Source organism: Cyberlindnera jadinii (assembly GCF_001661405.1).
Source record: "Cyberlindnera jadinii NRRL Y-1542 unplaced genomic scaffold CYBJAscaffold_6, whole genome shotgun sequence".
Classification (NCBI taxonomy): Eukaryota; Fungi; Ascomycota; class Saccharomycetes; order Phaffomycetales; family Wickerhamomycetaceae; genus Williopsis; species Williopsis jadinii.
Window position 1 is genome coordinate 366,157 of NW_017963657.1, and position 20,366 is coordinate 386,522.

The 20,366-nt window shown below is 43.6% G+C and overlaps 13 protein-coding genes across 13 annotated transcripts; 4 read left to right on the top strand and 9 right to left on the bottom strand.

The window, feature by feature from the left end:
* Positions 1-243: 243 nt before the first annotated feature.
* On the bottom strand, positions 244-884 carry CYBJADRAFT_87231 (uncharacterized protein). Its single transcript, XM_020217980.1, has one exon. The coding sequence runs from the start codon at positions 481-483 to the stop codon at positions 280-282; it is 204 nt and encodes a 67-aa protein (XP_020070653.1). The 5' UTR covers positions 484-884; the 3' UTR covers positions 244-279.
* CYBJADRAFT_167646 (40S ribosomal protein uS14) lies at positions 255-877 on the top strand. The gene has a single exon (XM_020215012.1). The coding sequence runs from the start codon at positions 621-623 to the stop codon at positions 789-791; it is 171 nt and encodes a 56-aa protein (XP_020070654.1). The 5' UTR covers positions 255-620; the 3' UTR covers positions 792-877.
* Positions 885-1,054: 170 nt separating the features above from the next.
* On the top strand, positions 1,055-2,350 carry REH1 (Reh1p; the record flags this gene model as incomplete). Its single annotated transcript, XM_020216869.1, has 1 exon — positions 1,055-2,350. One exon carries the CDS (start codon positions 1,055-1,057, stop codon positions 2,348-2,350), a length of 1,296 nt encoding a protein of 431 aa, XP_020070655.1.
* Positions 2,351-2,394: 44 nt separating this feature from the next.
* Positions 2,395-4,855, bottom strand: VAC14 (Vac14p; the record flags this gene model as incomplete). The annotated part of the gene is made up of 2 exons (XM_020213687.1): positions 2,395-4,790; positions 4,852-4,855. The coding sequence occupies 2 exons, from the start codon at positions 4,853-4,855 to the stop codon at positions 2,395-2,397; spliced, it is 2,400 nt and encodes a 799-aa protein (XP_020070656.1).
* Positions 4,856-5,066: 211 nt separating this feature from the next.
* PEX19 (Pex19p) lies at positions 5,067-5,858 on the bottom strand. The gene has a single exon (XM_020215013.1). It carries the CDS (start codon positions 5,725-5,727, stop codon positions 5,104-5,106), a length of 624 nt encoding a protein of 207 aa, XP_020070657.1. The 5' UTR covers positions 5,728-5,858; the 3' UTR covers positions 5,067-5,103.
* Positions 5,859-6,000: 142 nt separating this feature from the next.
* UBC9 (E2 SUMO-conjugating protein UBC9) lies at positions 6,001-6,799 on the top strand. Its single transcript, XM_020215014.1, has one exon. It carries the CDS (start codon positions 6,121-6,123, stop codon positions 6,598-6,600), a length of 480 nt encoding a protein of 159 aa, XP_020070658.1. The 5' UTR covers positions 6,001-6,120; the 3' UTR covers positions 6,601-6,799.
* Positions 6,220-8,449, bottom strand: SYO1 (Syo1p). The gene has a single exon (XM_020215015.1). It carries the CDS (start codon positions 8,429-8,431, stop codon positions 6,680-6,682), a length of 1,752 nt encoding a protein of 583 aa, XP_020070659.1. The 5' UTR covers positions 8,432-8,449; the 3' UTR covers positions 6,220-6,679.
* A 163-nt stretch (positions 8,450-8,612) lies between these two features.
* On the bottom strand, positions 8,613-9,150 carry ECM19 (Ecm19p). Its single transcript, XM_020217981.1, has 3 exons — positions 8,998-9,150; positions 8,910-8,937; positions 8,613-8,841 (listed from the first exon to the last, which is right to left on the bottom strand). The coding sequence occupies exons 1-3, from the start codon at positions 9,062-9,064 to the stop codon at positions 8,685-8,687; spliced, it is 252 nt and encodes an 83-aa protein (XP_020070660.1). The 5' UTR covers positions 9,065-9,150; the 3' UTR covers positions 8,613-8,684.
* Positions 9,151-9,170: 20 nt separating this feature from the next.
* CYBJADRAFT_167652 (uncharacterized protein) lies at positions 9,171-10,343 on the bottom strand. The gene is made up of 2 exons (XM_020215016.1): positions 10,234-10,343; positions 9,171-10,165 (listed from the first exon to the last, which is right to left on the bottom strand). Exons 1-2 carry the CDS (start codon positions 10,323-10,325, stop codon positions 9,208-9,210), a joined length of 1,050 nt encoding a protein of 349 aa, XP_020070661.1. The 5' UTR covers positions 10,326-10,343; the 3' UTR covers positions 9,171-9,207.
* A 133-nt stretch (positions 10,344-10,476) lies between these two features.
* Positions 10,477-12,810, bottom strand: AFG2 (AAA family ATPase AFG2; the record flags this gene model as incomplete). Its single annotated transcript, XM_020215017.1, has 1 exon — positions 10,477-12,810. One exon carries the CDS (start codon positions 12,808-12,810, stop codon positions 10,477-10,479), a length of 2,334 nt encoding a protein of 777 aa, XP_020070662.1.
* A 110-nt stretch (positions 12,811-12,920) lies between these two features.
* On the top strand, positions 12,921-13,768 carry CYBJADRAFT_87338 (uncharacterized protein). The gene has a single exon (XM_020217982.1). The coding sequence runs from the start codon at positions 13,031-13,033 to the stop codon at positions 13,733-13,735; it is 705 nt and encodes a 234-aa protein (XP_020070663.1). The 5' UTR covers positions 12,921-13,030; the 3' UTR covers positions 13,736-13,768.
* On the bottom strand, positions 13,312-17,591 carry SKI2 (SKI complex RNA helicase subunit SKI2). Its single transcript, XM_020215018.1, has one exon. It carries the CDS (start codon positions 17,533-17,535, stop codon positions 13,801-13,803), a length of 3,735 nt encoding a protein of 1,244 aa, XP_020070664.1. The 5' UTR covers positions 17,536-17,591; the 3' UTR covers positions 13,312-13,800.
* Positions 17,592-17,659: 68 nt separating this feature from the next.
* Positions 17,660-20,089, bottom strand: BDF1 (chromatin-binding protein BDF1). Its single transcript, XM_020215019.1, has one exon. The coding sequence runs from the start codon at positions 19,917-19,919 to the stop codon at positions 17,967-17,969; it is 1,953 nt and encodes a 650-aa protein (XP_020070665.1). The 5' UTR covers positions 19,920-20,089; the 3' UTR covers positions 17,660-17,966.
* Between the last annotated feature and the right edge of the window lie 277 nt (positions 20,090-20,366).

Genomic DNA, 20,366 nt, shown 5'->3' on the forward strand with positions numbered 1-20,366 from the left:
TCGAATAAAATGCATGAGAAAGCAGGGCTCACAACCAGGTCATCGCTCAAGCCCTAAAACATACACGTGACTACACATAGGGCAGCATAGGTTTTTCCTCGCTGTGACGATGAAAATTTTTCAGTTGGGCTTCCGCGAAATTTTTGCTATGAGCCCGCCAGTGGCACTCCCTGGCGCGCGCTGTGTGTGTGGGACTCTTTCAACAAACTGAACAATTCAAACATCGAACAGACTCAGTAGCAGGTTTAGTTTACCAACACCAAAAGGTTAAGACATCAGTTAATGTGAGTGGAAAGTGATGACATGCGGGTTTGAAAGAGAGAGCGAGAGATATATTTGGTCTATAAGAGGTATATCCATGAAAGACCAGCAAGAACGTGTTGTATTAGTGACGGATACCAGACAATAGACCACAGACGTGAAGACAGTCGAAAGGAAAGCCAAATGATGTTTGAATATAGTGAATAAAGAAGAACAATCCATGGAGGTGAGATAGGACACACCCTCTAAGGACCAACGCTACTTCAAGGACACATAGCAGACCATGGAAATCGACCTCTTCTTTCACCCGCACAGTCAATTTTCGAGTGCCAGAATACTAACTCAAGGACTATAGCAAAATGGCTCACGAAAACGTTTGGTTCTCCCACCCAAGAAACTACGGTAAGGGTTCTCGTCAATGTAGAGTCTGTTCTTCTCACACTGGTTTGATCAGAAAGTACGGTTTGAACTTGTGTCGTCAATGTTTCAGAGAGAAGGCCAAGGACATTGGTTTCAACAAGTACCGTTAAGAAAACTTCTATTTGCTGCTAATGCTGGTTGATCGTTTCATATCGAACATGTTTTAATCTACACAAAAAGGTTATGTATACCACTGACTTGTAGAATGCCTTCCTATTGGGCCTTGTAGCTGAATACTCAATGAGCTGTTGAAATCCGCTAAAGCTATTGGACGTGTCCGTACCAGACTATCCGGACTTAAATTGGTCGTCTGGCTATTGATGGAGTACAAGAACAGTAGTTATGGTGAGCTTAGAACGATAAAAGGTCTAAAATGGATGCTAGTGCTATAACAACATCGTCATCTTTCTTCAAGTGTAACTCGTGCTCTATCCAGTTCCCGAATTCTGATGCGCAGAGATACCACATGAAGACAGATTGGCACAGGTATAACCTCAAAAGAAGAGTTGCAGGTTTGCCACCTGTGGATGCTGCTATCTATGCTGAGAAGGTCCAGCAGTCACAGAAGTACCAGGAAGAAACAGACGAGTTTGGATTTAAGGTCTTAAAGCCAAAGGATAAGAGTCTTCATATCAACAAACACCATCCAAGAGGCCGTATCTCCCAGATCTCTCATGGATTCCACAAGGACCATTTGGAAGACAGAGGAGTGAGCCCTGCTAGTGTCACCAGTGATTTCTCTCACTTAAGTATGGGAGAATCTGTGTATTCGCATCCTGCTACACATACAGATGTGGACAGTAACTTTGATACGGGATCTGAACTGGCTACGCAGTCCGACGACGAGGATTATAACGATGACCAAGATTACTCCGATGACTATGACAGTGATAACTTGCAGAGCGATGACGAATTTGTTGAAGAGCCATTGCAGCCAATCACGAGCTGTATCTTTTGTGGAGTGGCTCATAATGAGCTGGAACAGAACGTTACACATATGTTTAAGAGCCATGGCCTGTACATTCCTGAGCGGTCATATTTAGTAGATCTCAAGGGGTTATTGGAGTACTTGATCTCTGTCATTGTCATTGAGAATGAATGTCTATGTTGCAATTTCCAAGGTAAAAACTTGGAGAGCATTAGAGCTCATGTCACATCGAAGGGTCATTGTCGACTACCGTATGAGTCTAAAGAGGAAAGGGCAAGATTCGCAGACTTTTATGACTTTTCCAGCACTGAAGCAGTCGCTGTTAAATCATCGTCAAAGAAGAAAGTTGGATTCCAGGAGGATAGTGAAGCTGATACACCAACTGAAGGAAGTCAAAGTGAAGACAGCGATGATAACGGTATGAATGACAATTACACAATTGCCACCATTGATCCGGTGATTTCAGAGTTGAACTTGCCCAATGGTTCAAGGCTGGGTCACAGATCGTTGCAGAGGATCTACAGACAGCATATCCCATCACCACGTCCTCCAACAGAGTCCCAACTAACAGTGGCATCGGCTGATAAGAGGTTTGGTCAGTTGACAGCTATGGAGTACAAGAAGGAGATTCTACAGCCAAAATTGATAGAGATGAGAGACCAGAATAAAATTATAAGAAAGGAAACTAAAAAAAGGGTCAACTTCCAAGCACATTTCAGAGATCAAATGCTTGGTGGTTGAGGTTTTCAATGAGGTTCTTCTATACCTGTCACATATCTGTAGATTTAACGATCACCTCCGAATCCTTTAAGAACGAACGACCTTCCTGATATTTTGCGCACTGCACTTTTCAAATCCTTTGGCTTTGGTGTACTGAGCGACTGATCAGTGTCTGCGGTTGGTGTTCTCAATTCCACAGATGGCGTTGATACATCATATTTGGGCAAGTTCTTGACGTTGTTAATTGAAGTTGCGTTCTCCAAGACTTGATCCTCTTTCAACTGTTGAACTTTGCTAAACTTATTTAGGAGATCATCCCAGTGATGAGTTGATTTCAAGGAGCTCGTATCATCTAAACGTTCTTGTCCAACTTGTGGGAAACTGGTGATAACGTTAACACTGTTCAACCTGTTCTTTAGAGTAGAGAAGGCAGACGACTGAGGTAGAACCATTAAGATACCGTAGAGACATTTGTACAAATATGGGTGGTTCTCTGGTTCCAGAAGTTGAAGTCTTACCCTTGTGAAAACTGGCGATTCTAAAAGTTGAACAAGTACATCAATCTGCACCAACGTATTTACAGTAATCTCAAACTCAACAAAAATCTGTAACACCGCATATGCTAACTCGTACGCTTGTGCCCATAGACACAATGCCAAAGTTGCGGGTGCATTATGGCACCAAGCTTTGAATAAGCTTGTAAACAGAACCCAGTTGTCATCGTTTTTACGAAGTTTTCGTCTTAGCGGAGACAATTCTGGAGCAGTGATTAAGTTGTTGTTCAGAATCTGAATGATGATACTTGCAAATGTGATATCCTTCTCATTTTCCAGTGCATTCCCCAAAGTTTGGTATACTCTTACAGGGTCCAAAGAAATACAGAGCTTTCTCAAGATGAAGTTTCCTCTCGTCTCCAGAAGCCTTTGATCTTTTTTGTAGAGATCTAGGAGGTTCACCATTATGTATGAAAAGCTTTTATCATCGCTTGAATGAGAAACTTCAGAGAGCAATTGTAAATCTTTATGTATGACTTGTTCGTTTGAGTCGGACAACGCTTTTAATAAGACGGTGAACAACTCATCGCCTCTTGTTAATAGCTGTTCTGGTGATTTCTGATAAAGCATCTTGAGCCAATCTAAGACGGCCATCTTTGTTTCTTCATTTTCGTTTAAAAAATGTGACGTGAGTTGGTTAATCGTTGACGAATAATTCAACCTCTTTTCTTCTGCTTCACCAAGGTCTTTAATTAACTCCATCAATGCCGAATTGAAATCTTTTGAGTTCTGTTTTAGCGTTGAATTATCGTTATTTGCCATTGTCAACAATATCACGGATAACAATTTGGATAGGTAGGGAATGAAGGACATTGGAGAGATCTCCAATAACGATTCAAGCCAATTAAGAACAACGATTTGAATCTTTGCATCTGAGGCATCTATGTGAGAAATCAAAATTTCCAGGATCTTTGGATAGTCCAAACGTACATCTTGACCAGGGATGTACAGTTCACCATTGTGTTTGAGTAAAGAGTCATCGTTTACATTCTTTTCATCACCTTCATCATCACTGTTTGCATTCGAGGATTGTGCCATGTTTTGTTCCACAAGTTTTTGAATCTCTGATATTCTTCTAATCTCATGGAGCAAAAGGTCCAAGGCACTTTGAGTAATTACCCTCACATCTGTGTGTGAATCACCCAGGAAATTCAGCAATCCGCCTAGAAACGCTGGCAAATAAGACACTAATTCGAGGTCTGGCACAGCGTTCAACGTTGTGATCCAGGAGACGAGAAATACCCTTGTAAATGGATCGATTGTGTTAATTCTCTCCATTAGAAGCGGTATGAATTTCGGCAATGAAAACGCCCTTGCATTCTGTTGAGGCTGGAACTGCAAAGTCTCTCCATTTGAAGTATACGTCGCTTGTGTTGCCCTTTTATAATCCCCCTCTGGATCCATTGGTATGATCGAGATATAGCTTGACGCATTATCATGGACAATATCTTTAATCAACCTATCCAGGAGGTCTGCACCGCTTTTGACGCTCACGTCCGAGTCCGCGCTAAGTTTACATAGAACGTCAAAGATCTCATTGAAGTATCTCAAGATCTCACCTCTTGCAACCTTTGCAATGTTGAACAGCGACTCACTTGCATAGTACCTTACTTGAGCATCCTGATCGCCAAAACACGCGAGGACAGGATGGATGATATCGTCCAAATGCTGAGCCAGCTCTTGCTGCCCCAGTGCGATCGCCGTTGCAGCCAGTCCAATCAGTCCACCGTTACGAGCATCGGGCTTATGAACAGCATATGCAAAGTCCTTCGACAGCTGACCAATGATCGCATTGATCTTGTCTGGATCAGTCTTTACAAACACTTTCACCTGTTCTTCCAGCTCCTTAGCGGCATTCTTTCTCTTATCGTACACTCTATCGTTCAACCTCTTAACAATCGAGGCATCTGTCGTGTTCCACAACGATTAGTAACGGCTTACAGAGAAAACCATTGTGTAGATACTCACCCATGGCTTCAAGGAGCAAACTTCAGACGCTTTCCTCTATTTATTTTCGTAAACAATGATAATGTACCGCTGGTAAACAAACGATTAGCCGCCGTGGAGGGGGAAGGACGGGGGTGGTGAGCTTTTCCGAATTGTAAACAAACATCGCATCCGGACACCACGCCCGCTTAACCAGGCCCGCTTAGCCTCGGGGACGTGCGGGCTACACTGATTATGGAACCAAGCATTTTGATTGGAGATGGCTATAAGGGATCACTGCTGTGCACAACCTTCCAGATCTTCATCTTTGATCTCAACGTTACTCAAATCACCCAGTTTCGAGTCTGCCAATTCATCTGGTACGTTACCAGTTGTCTCCATCTCTTCCAGTTTACCAGATATGTACTCAAAATCCTTCGTATCGTCGTAGTCCTCTTTTTCAAATCTACTTACAATGTCATTAACGATGTTATATTGCAGCTGGTACCTTTCGTATTCCTTGGGTTCCAACGTATCCTTGTTCTTGTCCAGCCAATCAGGGTACTTCACCGATAGCGATTTCAATGGCTCATACATCATAGATTTGGACATTAGCACACCCATACTCTCCATTAACGCCTTTGAGATGTCGTCATCCAATGACATGTTCTGCATCATCTCCTCCAATTCCTCATCCACGTTCTTACCATTGGGGTCAACTTTCGTCTTGAGCCTATTTAGCGTCTCCTCAATTGTGTCCTTCAGATTCTCCGCCGTGGCAGCAGAAGTGGCATTGTCACCACCACTCTCTTTAGATTCTTGCGTAGATTGTGTCTTTTCTTTGGCGTCCGTCTCTGCGAAAACTTCATCTTGGAACTCATCCAGATAGTCATCCAAATCGTCTAAATCGTCAGCCATTGCTTCTCACCGGGTGTACTGGTCCTCCTGTTCGTACCGCTAGGACGGTGTTCTTCGTCTGCCTCCATAACAATTCTCCGGTTTGCTGCAAAAAAATCCCCCCATCTCGGTTCCAGGCACAACAAACCCAGCCAAACGGTCAGCAATGCACACACAAAGTTGGACCGCCGAGCGGTGCTGGGACAAAAATCAGCGGAAGGAAAACTGGCAGAGGCCCCACCACCACCACCCAACCTCGCACCGTCCAGCGAGCGCGCGCCGGCACTGAGAGCTTTTGTACGCACCGCTAACAAACGCCAACATCAGCGGTAACAACATCGCGAGTTTTACGGCCTACAAAAACCAAAACAACAACGACGAAGACAACAACAACACCAACCACACCAACAACCGATGTCTTCTTTGTTGAAGAACCGTCTCCAGGAGGAGAGAAAGCAGTGGCGGAAGGACCACCCGTACGGGTTCTTCGCTAAACCTGAAAAGAGTGCAGATGGGTCGTTGAATTTACAGAGCTGGACAGCTGGTGTCCCAGGAAAGGACAATACCATCTGGGAAAACGCCACTTATCCATTGACGATCACATTCCCCAACGATTTCCCTTCGAAACCGCCGAAGGTAAGGCTCCCAGCTGGGTTCTACCACCCTAACGTTTACCCCTCTGGAACCATCTGTCTTTCGATATTGAACGAGGACCAAGATTGGAGACCTGGTATCAACTTGAAACAGATCTTGTTAGGCGTACAAGAACTATTGGATACACCAAACCCGGATTCCCCAGCACAGGAACCGGCTTGGAGAGCATTCGGTAAAGATCGTGCTCTTTACGAAAAGAAGGTGATAGAGCAGGCAAAGAAGTACGCCAAAGCTGGTTAAAGCCCTGTTCCTACGAGCGAAACGAACACAAACGTTTGCCTTTAGTATACGTGTAAAAGTACATACATATAATCTATTACTATACCTCACTCTTCTTGTAGTCGATGAATCTGCCCAGGTTGTTGTAGATCTCCTCAGCCTTCAATTTGAACTCCTTATCAACATTCTTGTCGACAAGTTTGAAACTGGTCTTCACCCTTGGAGCAAGCTGCTCCAATCTCTTCAAATAACACTGAGATACAAAGACTGGGGTGTTGTAATCGTACAAAGAATCACCATAAATGTCGTAGAGCTGATCAAGAATTTCAAATGTTAGTCTGGAAGGTGTCTTATCACTCTCTAACAGATTGAACAACAGTTGAGAAATCAACAGGTTTCTTTCCACTTGGCCTTGTTGCTTTGCCAACATGGATAGCACTCCAACTAAGCGAATCGAATATTCAACATTGTCCGAGGAAGATGAGTTGGAGTCCAACTCTTGACATAGAGATTGTACGAAGGAAGAGTCCAGTTCAAGCGGAACAACGTTTAAAATTGCCCATAGACATCCAAATATAGAGGTCTTTTCTTCAACATCACATTGAGAGAGATCCAACTGGGAGAGCTCTACCCATATCTGTTGGGCAATTGAGGTCCATTGTGGAACTTGAATTGATACGAACAACCATGACAAATTATTCAATGCAGTCAAAGCTCTTGATCTAAACTCCAAATGTGGAATCAGCGCAATTAACACGTCTCGCACTTGAGTACATAGCGCGTTGGCCAATTCGGCATCAAGTGAGTCATTATACGAGATGAGCTCAATCATTGCAGTGAGAAGTTCGAGGGACAATTCCACAGTTTGGAACTCTGCCCTCGCATCAACTCTTTTCTTTGCATCCATCTTCAGTTCATCCAACTTCCCATTATCGATCTCTTTCAACATTATATCTCTGTTTAAACCTATGTCAATTGTGGTCAATGTTCCCAAGATCTTTGCAACTATCTGAACAAATGCAGATTGGTCTGAAATGTCAACAAGCTGCAATCTAATACCTTGAATATACACTCTAGACAAGTTTGTGAATCTAGGAACCTCATTCACAAAGGTTTCGAGTAACTCAAAGTTCAAGTCCCATTCGCTTGTCAAACTTTGAACAAACTCATCGCTAATGGTACTGAAATCGTAGATGAGATCCAAGATCGCGTTGAACAGAGATACTGTTATCTTCAGTTCTTTGTTCTTGAAGTCCAATGCGACCGCAAGGATATCCTTCAAGAATTCTCTGAGTGAGTTCATCTCCTTCATAACAGCATTGAATATGTCGTCACTTGAATCACACAACCCGACAATTAAAGAGATCAGATTCTCAATCATATCAAACAACAACGACTTGGCAACCTTATCCAAAGATGTTGCGTCCACCTTATAGACGTGCCATCCCTTGACACATTTGTTCAAATTATCCTGAATCACCCTCCAAATGTTCTGTCTCCACAGGTACACAGCAACGTCATAACCTTCCTCCAACACCAAATTTCTCAACAGCCCAAAGGATTCAACGACAATCTCAGAGTTGGAGTCAGTGAGACACTGTTCCAGGACTATTTGAACCAATCTCTCCTTAAGTAACAACTTACGGAACTTTGGATCATCACTCATCACGGCGATGGACCCAAGCGCCATGGACTTCTCATTAGGCGTTGTGGACTTCAGCTTAGCAATGAGAGGTAGGATCTTATTCTTTGTGAGTTGTTCATCCTGTTTACTCGACGTCGCTTTACGAGAGACAGCCAATGGATTGGAACGATGTCTTGATGATCTGGAGTTTTTCTTGAGCTTACCCATTGCTTCAAAATGTCTCTGTTCTTAGGCTGTAATTTGGTTGTGATGAGGATGAAACCCTCTCGAGAAATTTTTTTTTCTTATGGTGGGGGGGGGGGAAGATCTGGACGGACCAGGCGATGAGCTCCCCTCTGTATGGGCTTCATGGGGATTAACAGTGAGTGTTTTTGTATGAATATCTACCCTTTTATATAGAGAATTTCAGATATTAAATGTATATACACGTAGATAGAGATGAGTAGACATAGTGCTGTGATCATTCATCCTTGTCAGCTTTGTTTGGATCAAATGTAAGAACGTCCATCAAACTTTCGGGTTGCTTAACACCTTCTGGGAGGATTGGATCACCATTCTCATCATACTTGGGGAATTTCATATCTTGTCGAAGGGCACCATCTTCTCTTAACTTTTCGCTATATCGTTGGTGGGAAGAGAGGACGTTGTTAGTAGAGATTAGAGAGTACGGAAGAGAGATACGTACACCACGATTGGTTCGAAGAATCTCACGCCTGGTGGGGGGGGGATGTTAGCATGGAGCCAGACGAATAGTGCTCAAACTGGTGACTCACCGGTCCATACACCAACAAACGATGTAAGAATGATGACGGAGGCGTTGAACATGTTGATTCTACCCATTTTCGGTGGTTTGTTGCTTTTATTTGACCGATTCTAAGGTGGAAAAGGTGAATGAAATCGGCGTATACAGTAAATTTTCATGATCTTCGGAGATTTCTACAATACGCACTATATATGAGCATCCATTACGAGATAGAATTTGTTTATACAACTGCCTCATACGTTTCGAAGGGCTTTATCAGTACAAGTCTGGAACCAGATGCAAATGCCACCACGCCGTTATGGTTGATGGAACCAGCTGGCACTGAGACACAAGGCAATTGCAACTTGAACTGATAAACATGGCCAGAGTTATCGCCAAATAAGTTGTAGAAGAAGGATCTGTCGGTGCCCACACCTCCAATTAAGCCACAATTGCTCGTGGAGGAGAGGTATTGGCACTTGTTAACACCCCATCCCTTGAGCCTACCTTGAGAGTTTGGAAAAGTATAACCAGCTCCTCCTTCCAATTCCGCTGGTACGTACTGTTTCCACGAGCCATCGCCAATGACTGTGATGTTTCCGTCATTGGTGACAATGTCCAATATGCTTGGTGGGGTGCCTGGGATGAAACACTCAGGGTAGATGGTGTAAAGCCACTCATCCTTACGCCAATTCCAAACCTTCACTTTAGACCCATCTTCAACAACGATAACTTTATCAAGATCTTTGTCCGTCCAAAACTTCACGAGGGTTGGTACACCGTCAAGATATTTCACCCTTGTGCTTCCATTTGGTCCCCAGACTACAACACGGCGGTCGTCACCACAAGAAACGATATGGCCATCCTCTGAAACGTCAATGCTATTGATATCCTCCAAATGGCGGTCTGCACCAGAGACAGAATGTTTCTTTCCGTCCAAATGATCCATAACTATAATATCCCTATTTTCCTGGCACATAACCAAGAACTTACTGGTGAATCGCAGATGAGTGACGGGACTCGTGGTCAGAACATTAGTCACTTGGAAACACCACTCTTGTTGTAGATCACTTGGTAAATTCTTCGCCAGTGGTGAATCACGAGGAATGGGCGTCAACACGCCAACACCCGTATCTGTCGCATATGCCAGCAGATCACCGTTCCAGTCCATCGACCTCACTGACTTGGGTAAGTCGTATCTTCGAAGCAGTATGGTTAGTACTGTGTGTCCTTCGTCCTTGTGTCAGGCAGAGCCTCCCACACTTACATTAACGAGAAAACTTCTTCATCGGGCGAATAGTTATCTTCAAAGATCTCAGGAATGAGAACAACGGGCTTCTCAAGTATCTCCCTAGTCATCGTCTTCTTCTAGGCTCCTTAACCGTCCTGAAGGTGGTTCAAAACAGTGAAGATCACTCTGTGAAGATTTCCTTTGTTTACAAAAATTAAAACATCCAGACACCCACACAAACAACAGGGCGCTTCCTCTTATAGTACAATATCTATATAATCATCCACGTCCTTGGGCAAACTCTTCGAAGTACTGCAACATTTCCTGTGTGATACCTCTTGAAAGAGAAGCCAGTCCAATGTCGAAGTGTCTCTTGAGAACACTGGTGGCGTCTCTGTCTTCAGCGAGTGCGGTGGTTCCGGCTTTCTGGACGAGGTTGACCACTTCTGCACCGGAACAGCCTTCGAGTTGGCACGCCAACTCTTCTAGATCAACATCTTGTAACTGCATTTTGCTCGTTTGTTTCTTCAGGATCTCCAGTCTTGCTCCGTGGTCCGGTGGCGCAACGTAGATGTGAGAATCCAGTCTTCCCGGCCGTAATAGTGCTGGGTCGATTTCTGTAGGTCTATTAGTTGCGCCGACGACGACGACACCGTTCAACTCTTCAACACCGTCGAGTTCGTTCAATAGGGAGGTCAGTACGTTACTGGATGCGCTAGTTGAGTGGCCCGAGTCATCGCCACGGTCACCTCCAAGAGCATCAATCTCATCTATGAACAGAATACTAGGAGCTGCTGCCCTGGCCTTGCGGAAGATCTCCCTAATCTTTCTCTCAGACTCACCGACATACTTGTTGAAGATCTCTGGCCCCTTTATAGTGAGGAAGTTAACACCCGACTCAGTGGCCAATGCCTTTGCAGCTAATGTCTTAGAACAACCTGGTGGTCCGTATAACAATACACCCTTTGGTGGTTTGATTCCAAGTCTTTTGAACCCATCAGGTGTTTCAAGAGGAAGCTCTATAACCTCTTTGAAAGTCCTCTTCAACTGTTCTTGACCACCAATATCACTCCAGTACACCTTTGGTGTTTCGAGGAAGATCTCTTTCATAGCAGAAGGACGAATGTCAATCAGAGATTGTTCGAAATCTTCCAAGGTAACAAACGAGTTGTCCAGGTCCATGTCTTGATCCTTCATACGCTGATAGACCTTTGACACTGCTTGCTCGCAGAGAGATGCAATGTCTGCACCGACGTATCCATGCGTCTTTGATGCAATATTGGAAATCTCATCAGCTGAGAGTGTATGATATTTGATCCTATTCAGATACAAATTGAGAATGGAATGGCGTGCTTCAATATCTGGAATACCAATTTCAACCTCTCTGTCGAATCTTCCTGGTCTTCTCAACGCAATATCAATTGAGTTTGGCCTGTTGGTAGCAGCTACAATGACGACACGTCCATTGCTCCCGATACCGTCCATTAACGTCAAAAGCGTAGCAACAACTCGGCTTTCAGCTTCACCTGAATTATCACTATCTCTACTTGGTGCAAGGGAGTCGATTTCATCCACGAAGAGGATCGCAGGCTGGTACTTTCTTGCTTCATTGAAGCAATCTCTCAGCTTGGACTCTGTCTCACCGAGGTATTTAGATACAATCGATGGTCCATCAATGCTGAGCACGTGTGCATTGGTCTCAGCAGCAACTGCTCTTAGAAGCATCGTTTTACCGGTACCAGGTGGTCCGTGTAAGAGTACGCCTCTAGGTGGATTGGTTCCAAATCTTGCAAAGAAGTCAGGATGATGCAAGGGCAATTCAATTGCAGATTTCAGATCCTTTATCTCCTTGACCAAACCACCAATCTGTGAGTATGTAGTTTTCTTTGGCAAGTTATACCTTGAGTGTGGTTCACTCTCATCTGTGAAATTGAGTATAGTCGACCCCCTCTTGAACAGGAGAGGAGGAGATACAAACCTTTGGAATGCACCGTCATCAGTGTTTTGCTGTGCACCATCGTCTTGGATCTTTAGACTGGAAATATCTGGATGATCATCAACCTGTGTGATGATCAAGTCCTCAAACGTCTTTTCCTCACCTTCCACTTCACTCGGTATACCAACTTTGTATAGCGTCAACCCTGGCATGACGATACCAACATCTTCTAACAACTTCTCCACGGTCTTTCGAGCACGGTCGTGCAATTTGATCCCTGAAAGAGTACCTATGGTGATATTCATAGCGTATGGAGGTTGACTTTCAATCTTGGAAATCTCTAATCTATCACCAAGGAGAAAGTTGCACACCGTCCTTAAACCGGCAGAAACTTGGATCACATTGAAAGGACAGCCTGAGTCTGCTGGACTGACCTGTGCCAAAATACCGGCACCGTCTCCTTCTCTAGCAGCATGCACCAATGAGCCAGGTAAGATGTCAATGGCTTTTAATATCGAAGGATGCAGCAGAACCTTGACACATGATTTGGCGTTGAAGTTTGGGCTTGGTCTCGTGATGAAAGAGCGAGGAACTTTCACCTTCGAGGCCTTTGCCTGTTCCGGCTCGTCGCCAGCCGATTTCTTCTTCGGTGTCCCCTTAGAGGCTTTGGAACTCATTGCGTTCACCACTTCCCACTACAAACCACCAGCTTTAATACCCACTCATCATCACACAGCAGAGACATAATCTGGAAAAATTTCAACTAGAGAGATGAGTATGTTGTCCTAACCGGCGATTCCCGCTTGAAATATTTCTCGGGCCAATCAGAAACTGTGATGGTAATCAAATCACTAAAGCTGGATAGATAGACAACAAAGATCATCTCCTACAGAGCCGATGATGATTGCAAGATGTTACAATGTGCTCTACAGAGTAACCGAACGAAGCTCAGGTCATAATTGCAGAGGATATCGTACTTTAGCTATGGCAGTCGCTGGAGCACAGATGCCACTAAGAAGTCATCAAGTACCAACTGGCTCGCCAGTGCCGTATGATACCGAGAGGCTCACTACAAAGATCAACATGAACCAGAAGTTGTCAAAGAGCACTCGGCAAAGGTTACAGAATATAAGAAAGTTTATAGACCCTCTTGAACTACAGGACGAGTTTCTACTCATGACCCTGTACCCATCTAAAACGCATTCCATCACAGTGAAACAAGACTCAGGTGAGACAGTCAACATAGACAGCAAATCTCTGGAGATGCTGGGGTGGAGCTTGTACAACTTGGAAAGAACAAAGGCAACTTTGGAGGTTGGAGCTGAGAATGCGTCTGATGCACTAGATATCTTCTCTAGTGCAACACACAAGAAACTACAAAAACAATCAACATTGAGCAGGTTCCTCTCAGGCAAGGGATACTCAGATAGTGTGGTGACGTCTACAGGACAATCAACTCCTTACAAAATGGTTCAGAGCTCGTTATTTATACTGCTTGGAATAATCGCGTATAAGTTTGGAAAAAAATCAGCACAGGAATTTCTACAACAAAAGGTGTTCTCAAGTAGAAGAAATATCTTTGAAATAGCTGCAAAGTCTTGAGGCTTTATGCACTAATGATGATGACTATCTATGACGATATTTAACGTAGTGCGACAGCCTTGAGATTATAAGTATAAACTTGCTGCGAAGACAATATCTCTCTTGATCTTCTCTTGGGCCTCGCTCATCTTTGCGTGTAATGATGAATCACCAATTATCAGAGCAGCGGATTTCACTTCACGACAAATTTCATCGAGACGTGTTATAACTCGCACAATCGTTCCCTCAGCTTCTATACTTAGTTCCATAATCTCTTTGAATGTCATCCCTCTAGCCCATTCATAAACAACATTCACAAGGGCAAATCTGTTCCTCTGTAAGAAATCTTGCTCTTCAGAAGTAAGTGTGACTTGATGTCTCTCAAAGACGTCCATCATCTGACCCATGATGTCCTGAATTTTGGATTTACCACGCTCCAAACGAGGTGTGATAGTTGGTTCCTCTTCTTGAGAACTTTTACCCTCGTAAACGAATGCAGAGAGAAGTGCCACGATCTCTTCAGGATCAAAATCTCCAAGGAAATTATCCAACACCAGCTCAGTTAGAATTAGTTCCCATCCACAGTTGATTTCACATGCTACACGACCCTTGAGCTTCACGTTCAAATTTTCATCAACAAAATCCAGTTCCTTCAACACTGCCAACCTCTGCTCATAGTCTGGAAGCAATTCAAGATTCTCATCGTTCAATAAGGAGTTATAAAGTGCAATCTCATCTTGGATGGACTTTTTCTTGTTCAGAGAGGCAAAGTACTCTGTGAAATGTTTGGATTTAATACACGGACTGCCCTTAATCTTTTGAATTAAGTCTGTTCTCTCTTGGATAAGCTCATTGATTTTCAAAGTACCAAACGCACTCCAATCAATCTCTTTAAAACGTTCCTGAAACTTCAATGCCAAGTTGATATTACTCTCAAACTTCTCAAGAGCATCTGAGTCCTTCTTCCCTAGATCAAAGACGTTGATATAATACGTGATCACGAGCTCCAGTTGTTCCAATGAGACCTGTTCAAACCTCAAATCACCGTTATAGGTCATTGGCGTAAAGTTAGAACGGATGAATGATTTCAAAGACGATACATATGGAATACCTGTAGCCTCTTGCAATTCTGCAGCACCCATATCGAAAACCAAAACGACAAAGTTGTATGGCTCAGAATGGTCTTTACGTTTATAGATCACACCTATACGGGAGAGACCCTTGTTGTCTTTGAAAACAATCACTCTACCAGGTTTAAGCTGTTTGAAGAACAGAGCAGAGTTCATACTCTCCTTGATGAGAGAGCGTGTCAAATCTTTGTACTTAATCAGATCCTCGAAAACCTCTTTGAGATCATCCTCGGTGAAGGGATCTTGGATCACTAGAGGAGGCAGATTGTTCAATTCATCCTCCAGGGACTTGATCTTTTTCTCATGTTCTGGAAGCAAAGCCTGTGTTGTATTCTCAGAAAAGGAATGCTTAATCATTTCTTCCACCCTCAGAGCTTCGATTCTAAGCAAATTCAGGATCATATTATAAGTCAGTCTGAATTGAGAAACCAACTTTGTAGCTGTTCCCAAGCACACGTCTTTGATTGTAGGTCTAGCCATTGCTTCAGTGTAAGACATGATTATAACTGTTCCAATAGTATCCAGACCTCTACGACCTGCTCTACCAGCCATTTGAGTGAACTCACCTGGAAGGAGGTTTCTGAAATTGATACCGTCATGCTTTCTCAATTCACTGAACACAACCGTCTTTGTTGGTAAGTTCAAACCCATTGCAAACGTCTCTGTTGCGAAAAGAACTTTGACCAATGATTTTGCAAACAAGATTTCAATGACTTCTTTCACAATTGGCAACAAACCACCATGATGAACAGCGATACCACGACTCAAAAAGTCTCTGATTGACATGATTTGTGGGAGCTCCCTGTCTTCTTTTTTCAACCTTGCAACTGCCTTGTCAATGAACATATGAATCTGCGATTTTTCTTTAGCATTACAGAAGTCAATTCCACCTAGAGTATTGGCATACTGCTCACAACGAGCCTTTGAGAACACGAATATAACAGCTGGTAACAGTGCATTGGAGTTGAGATAATGGATAAGCTCTGGCCATGTGTTTTTATTAGGTTGACTCATCTGGAAGCCTCTTCTGTTTGGTCCATTGCCGGCTCCTTGACCTCCACGGCCACCTCTACCACCTTGTGAGCCACCTCTACCACCTCTACCAGTTGCAGCTCCACCACGACCACCTCTAGCACCACCACGGCCACCACGAGTACCATTGGCTGCGTTTTCTCCTTGTCGAGGTTTCTTCTTGCCTTCAAACATTTCAATGTAAGCGTTATAATTCGAATCCAAAAATTTTCTATCAGCGTCAATAACCTTTGTCAACTTGGACTTTCCCCAGAGGTTGATCTCTAATGGAACAGGTCTCTTTGGTGTAGAGATAACATATATATCTTTGTGTTTGGTTCTTCCAATCCAACTTGCAAACTCATAGGTATTCGGAACAGTGGCAGAAAGTAAGATATACTTGACATGATCTGGAAGCATAATAATCACCTCTTCCCACACAACACCTCTACTTATATCATTCACATAGTGAACTTCATCAAAAATGATAAACTCGACATCACGGATGAGATCTGCACCACGGTACAGCATCGATCTCAAGATCTCAGTGGTCATGATGAGACAGTTAGCCTCTGGATTTATCTGAACATCACCAGTGATCAAGCCCACGTCAACTTCAGGGAACGTCTCTTTGAAATCTCTAAACTTCTGATTGGACAAGGCCTTAATTGGAGACGTGTAAATGGCTTTGGTCATGTTTCGTTTAGCCATTGCAATAGCATATTCAGCAACTACAGTTTTACCAGCAGATGTATGTGCAGCAACAAACACGGAGTCACCTTGTTCCAAGTGATAAACAGCCTCCTGCTGAAATGCATCCAATTCAAAAGGCCACTTACGGGCCATATTTGGAATCAGCTCGTGGAAGTTTTCAATCTTGTGATCTAAATCAACCATATGCGCCCATTCTTTCTTCACCACCAGGTCATCCTTATTGATCATAGAACTTCTTCCAAAATTTATGTCAATTGGTAGTAGTTCATCAATCTCCTTCTCAAATCCTGAAGATTTGGCCTGTGATTGCTGGACAGAACTTAGTGGTACACCCTCCTGTAACTCTTCATCTTCGTTTGGCTCATCATCATCAGCCACATTTTCAAGCTCATCCAAGTCGTTAAGAGAACCTCCGCCAACATACAGTCCTCTAGAAAGACCTAGTGGGATGTCGAACAGCCCGTCTGAATCCCTATGTAACAATGCTGTTGAGTCCTTTACCGCATTTTTCAGTTGTATTCCACCAGGTTGGAAGGGCAATTGCGACGTGGAACCTCTCAAAGATTGAGACTCTCCATACGCTCTATTAATACTGATAGATGTAGCAGCATTTGAATTGGCCACATCTGAGCGGTTAACCTCTTCGGCATAGGTATGGACTTTACCTTCGATGCCCTGACGTTTGAGCCTATACTGTAGCCTGGAGACCCGATCTGGTAATTGTAACAGAGAATCATACATCTGCACACTGTCCATATCTGGAACCGTTTGCATAACATCCAGTAGGTCCCACGGCAACGAGTTCGAGGGGTTCAGGAAGTGAGACTTCAGTTGGTCCTCAACAGTGGCTATTTGCTCTTGTTTGTATGACGTTGTAGTACACGGAGGCACTGGCCCATTAGCGCCGCCACCATCGATTTGTAACTCTTCCAAAAGAGCACTGATATCATCAACCACCACAGACATGATAATGGGATAATATCTCTTACAGCCAACACAGTTATCACGCTAAAGTGCTAAAGTATGTCCCTTGTTGTGTGAAGCTACCTTCCTTCCCATTGCGAAAAGTTGAACATCGATACATGGAAATTAACCCAAACACCAAAACCTGGCTGCGCCCGCTGTTTATTTTTTTGATTTTCTATATACAAAGAGGAACTCATGTCAAATAACAAAGATTGGAAGGTTTAACGAGGGTATAAAGAGGTAGATAGTGTCAAGGGAAGATTAGAAACAGGGAAGAACGAGAAGAGCAGCATAGCATAATTGAGATGGCTGTGCTAAAGAAAATAAAACAAAGGTAATAGTCTGTATGTATATGTGCATGTGGGAAATATATGGAAACATGTATTTCATATAGACCCACATTAGTTCTGTTTCTTTCATTCTCATTGCAATTACTCCTCCTCAGAGCTCTCAGAGCTCACATCATCGTCAGAGTTATCCGAATCGTTTGCATTACCAGTAGCAAAGCTAGAGTTAACTGGTGTTGAACCTTGATCCAACAGCTCAATCTTTTTCTTCAAGTCTTCAATTTGACGGGATTGCTCAGCTTCTGACAAGTTCTTACCCTTTTTGGTCTTTTTAGCGATAGATGCCGACGCAGAACGACGGTGGCCGTTGCTCGTTGGTTTCTTCTTGACAACGAGGTTGTACAGCTTCGTGAGGGTAGTGTTATCGAGTTGATCCATATCAAGCTCAATCTCCTCACCGTTCTGATTATTGATATTCATAGCTTCGGAGATGATCGCTAAAACTTGGTTGAGTTTCTTTTCTGGCAACTCGCTAATCTTTTCACTAAGCTCCTTCTTCATATCATAAGTAAGAACCATTTCCTGGGCAGCTGTACTGACTCTTCTCTTCTTCTTTTGTTTAGCCTTTGTCTTCTTCTTTTTTGGTCTCTCTTTTCTGAGCCTCTCCAGTTCATCTTTTTTCAGCTTGTCCAACTGTTGTTTCATTCTTTGAATCTGTTCTTCAAGGAACTGTATGGCTGGGTTCGTGATGCTCGATTCATCAATCTCCTCTTCCTCTGAAGGTGCTTCTGACTCGTACTCTTCTTCAGAATGGCTTGGAGTAGGAGCTGGAACTGGTCTATCAATCCATCTCTTATCAAATATGGCCTCCAGTCTGTGTCCCATCATGTTCACAGCAGTGCCTTCTGGGTTAAACACATAACAATTCTTGAAAACAAGACGTACATCATGTTCGAATTCATCTGCGTTTTCGTACTGGTTGTTATTGAGCTTATTTTGAATTGTCGAGAAATCCATCGGTTCCTTGACATAGTCAAAGTAGGTTGGGCAATTAAGAGCGACGGGATCAACAGGTTCCAAGAATGGAAAGTTAAAAGATTCGTACTTTTTCGACGTCAACTCTTTCAACACTTGTTGAGAGAACCTTAGCTCGGCAACGAATTTTTTCTTTCTAGGTCTCACGTCATATGGCAGATCTTTTGTCTTTGGTGGATGAATCTCCCTCTTAGGTCTTCCATTGGCAACGGAATCTCTTCTGATAGTTGGCACTCCTTCGCTATTCAATTCGCCTGGAGTAGAGCTGGCTTTTCTGCGAGCACCATTAGCCTTCCCAGCGAGAGCTGCATCTCTAGGTGGCATGTTCAGCATGTGCTTTTCAAAACTTGCCTGTATGTTTCTGGCCATCTGAGCTATCACTGAATCGGCACCGTTGAAACGAGCACAGTTGTCAACCATGAGGTTAAAATCGTCAACAAAATCTTTCACATCTGCGTAGGCATTTAACGTAAGTTTCTTTTCAATGGTCGAGAGATCCATTGGTCTCTTGATGAAATTATAATACAATGGGATGTTGAGCTTTACGATATCGACAGGCAGCAGGAAGGGAGAAGCATCTTTCATTCTTTTCACAATCTTCACCACACGAACGGCATAGCTCTGTTGATGTTTTGGAATAGGATCTTGTGGGAGGTTATTCATATCTGGTTCAGAGGGAGGCTTTGGCGCAGGTTCCATCGATTCAACAGCAGGGGCATTTGCCACCGCGTCTTCCTGTTTTGGCTTCTCAACACTTGCGGAACCGTCTTGCTCAGTCTTAGACTCAGCAGTTTCAGTGGCAACCTCAGAAGTTGCGGCGCCTGTCTCCGTGGTATTGCTGACAGGCTCATCGGTATCCACTGCCGGTGGCACCTCAGCAGCCTCATCCTTTGTTGCCTCAGTTGGCTTCTCTGAAGTCTCCGGCTCAGCTTCATCGGCCTTCACTCTCTTTGCATCGCTCTCAGGTTTATCTTCAAGGTCATGTTTTACTGGGCTTATTGTATCAACAGCTTGTGTAACAGGTACGGATGCATCCTCCTTTTGTACCTCCTCCATTGACATTCTTTTATACGATAAACAATAACACTAATGAAAACAACAACAAACAGAACAACAACGGCAACAACAACAAACACAACAACAATGGAAGGTGTTTGGATGTGTTATCAAACGCGCGCGGATAAAATTCCTTTGACGAGAAAAAGAAGATCCGAGATTCGCGAACTTTCTCCAATGACAAGCACTGAAAAAAAAAACACAAAAACCAACTTCTGAAAACCGGGATTCTCTGCCATTTAAATACTCAGGCCGTTCGTGCAGTGTCAACGAAGGCAAAAACGCGGTTTTAGCCAACTTTTTATCCGTGCTGAGATTTACGCATGTGAAATATTAAACGAGCCTGGGATTTACCGGGTGGCAAAGTGCCAGTGAACTACGTAAAAGGATGCTTCCAACAAACTAACTGTGGATTGCGATGGACTCGATGCTCATAGTGCTAACTTGACGCCA

Coding starts and splice junctions, on each gene's coding strand:
- SYO1 (XM_020215015.1), bottom strand. CDS start 8,431: ATGGGTAAGCTCAAGAAAAACTCCAGATCATCAAGACATCGTTCCAAT.
- ECM19 (XM_020217981.1), bottom strand. CDS start 9,064: ATGGGTAGAATCAACATGTTCAACGCCTCCGTCATCATTCTTACATCG. Junction 8,938..8,997: donor GTTTGTTGGTGTATGGACCG/GTGAGTCACCAG, acceptor CCCCCCCACCAG/GCGTGAGATTCTTCGAACCA. Junction 8,842..8,909: donor TTCTTCGAACCAATCGTGGT/GTACGTATCTCT, acceptor CCAACGATATAG/CGAAAAGTTAAGAGAAGATG.
- CYBJADRAFT_87338 (XM_020217982.1), top strand. CDS start 13,031: ATGATGATTGCAAGATGTTACAATGTGCTCTACAGAGTAACCGAACGA.
- UBC9 (XM_020215014.1), top strand. CDS start 6,121: ATGTCTTCTTTGTTGAAGAACCGTCTCCAGGAGGAGAGAAAGCAGTGG.
- CYBJADRAFT_167646 (XM_020215012.1), top strand. CDS start 621: ATGGCTCACGAAAACGTTTGGTTCTCCCACCCAAGAAACTACGGTAAG.
- PEX19 (XM_020215013.1), bottom strand. CDS start 5,727: ATGGCTGACGATTTAGACGATTTGGATGACTATCTGGATGAGTTCCAA.
- BDF1 (XM_020215019.1), bottom strand. CDS start 19,919: ATGTCAATGGAGGAGGTACAAAAGGAGGATGCATCCGTACCTGTTACA.
- SKI2 (XM_020215018.1), bottom strand. CDS start 17,535: ATGTCTGTGGTGGTTGATGATATCAGTGCTCTTTTGGAAGAGTTACAA.
- CYBJADRAFT_87231 (XM_020217980.1), bottom strand. CDS start 483: ATGGATTGTTCTTCTTTATTCACTATATTCAAACATCATTTGGCTTTC.
- CYBJADRAFT_167652 (XM_020215016.1), bottom strand. CDS start 10,325: ATGACTAGGGAGATACTTGAGAAGCCCGTTGTTCTCATTCCTGAGATC. Junction 10,166..10,233: donor GAAGAAGTTTTCTCGTTAAT/GTAAGTGTGGGA, acceptor ACTGCTTCGAAG/ATACGACTTACCCAAGTCAG.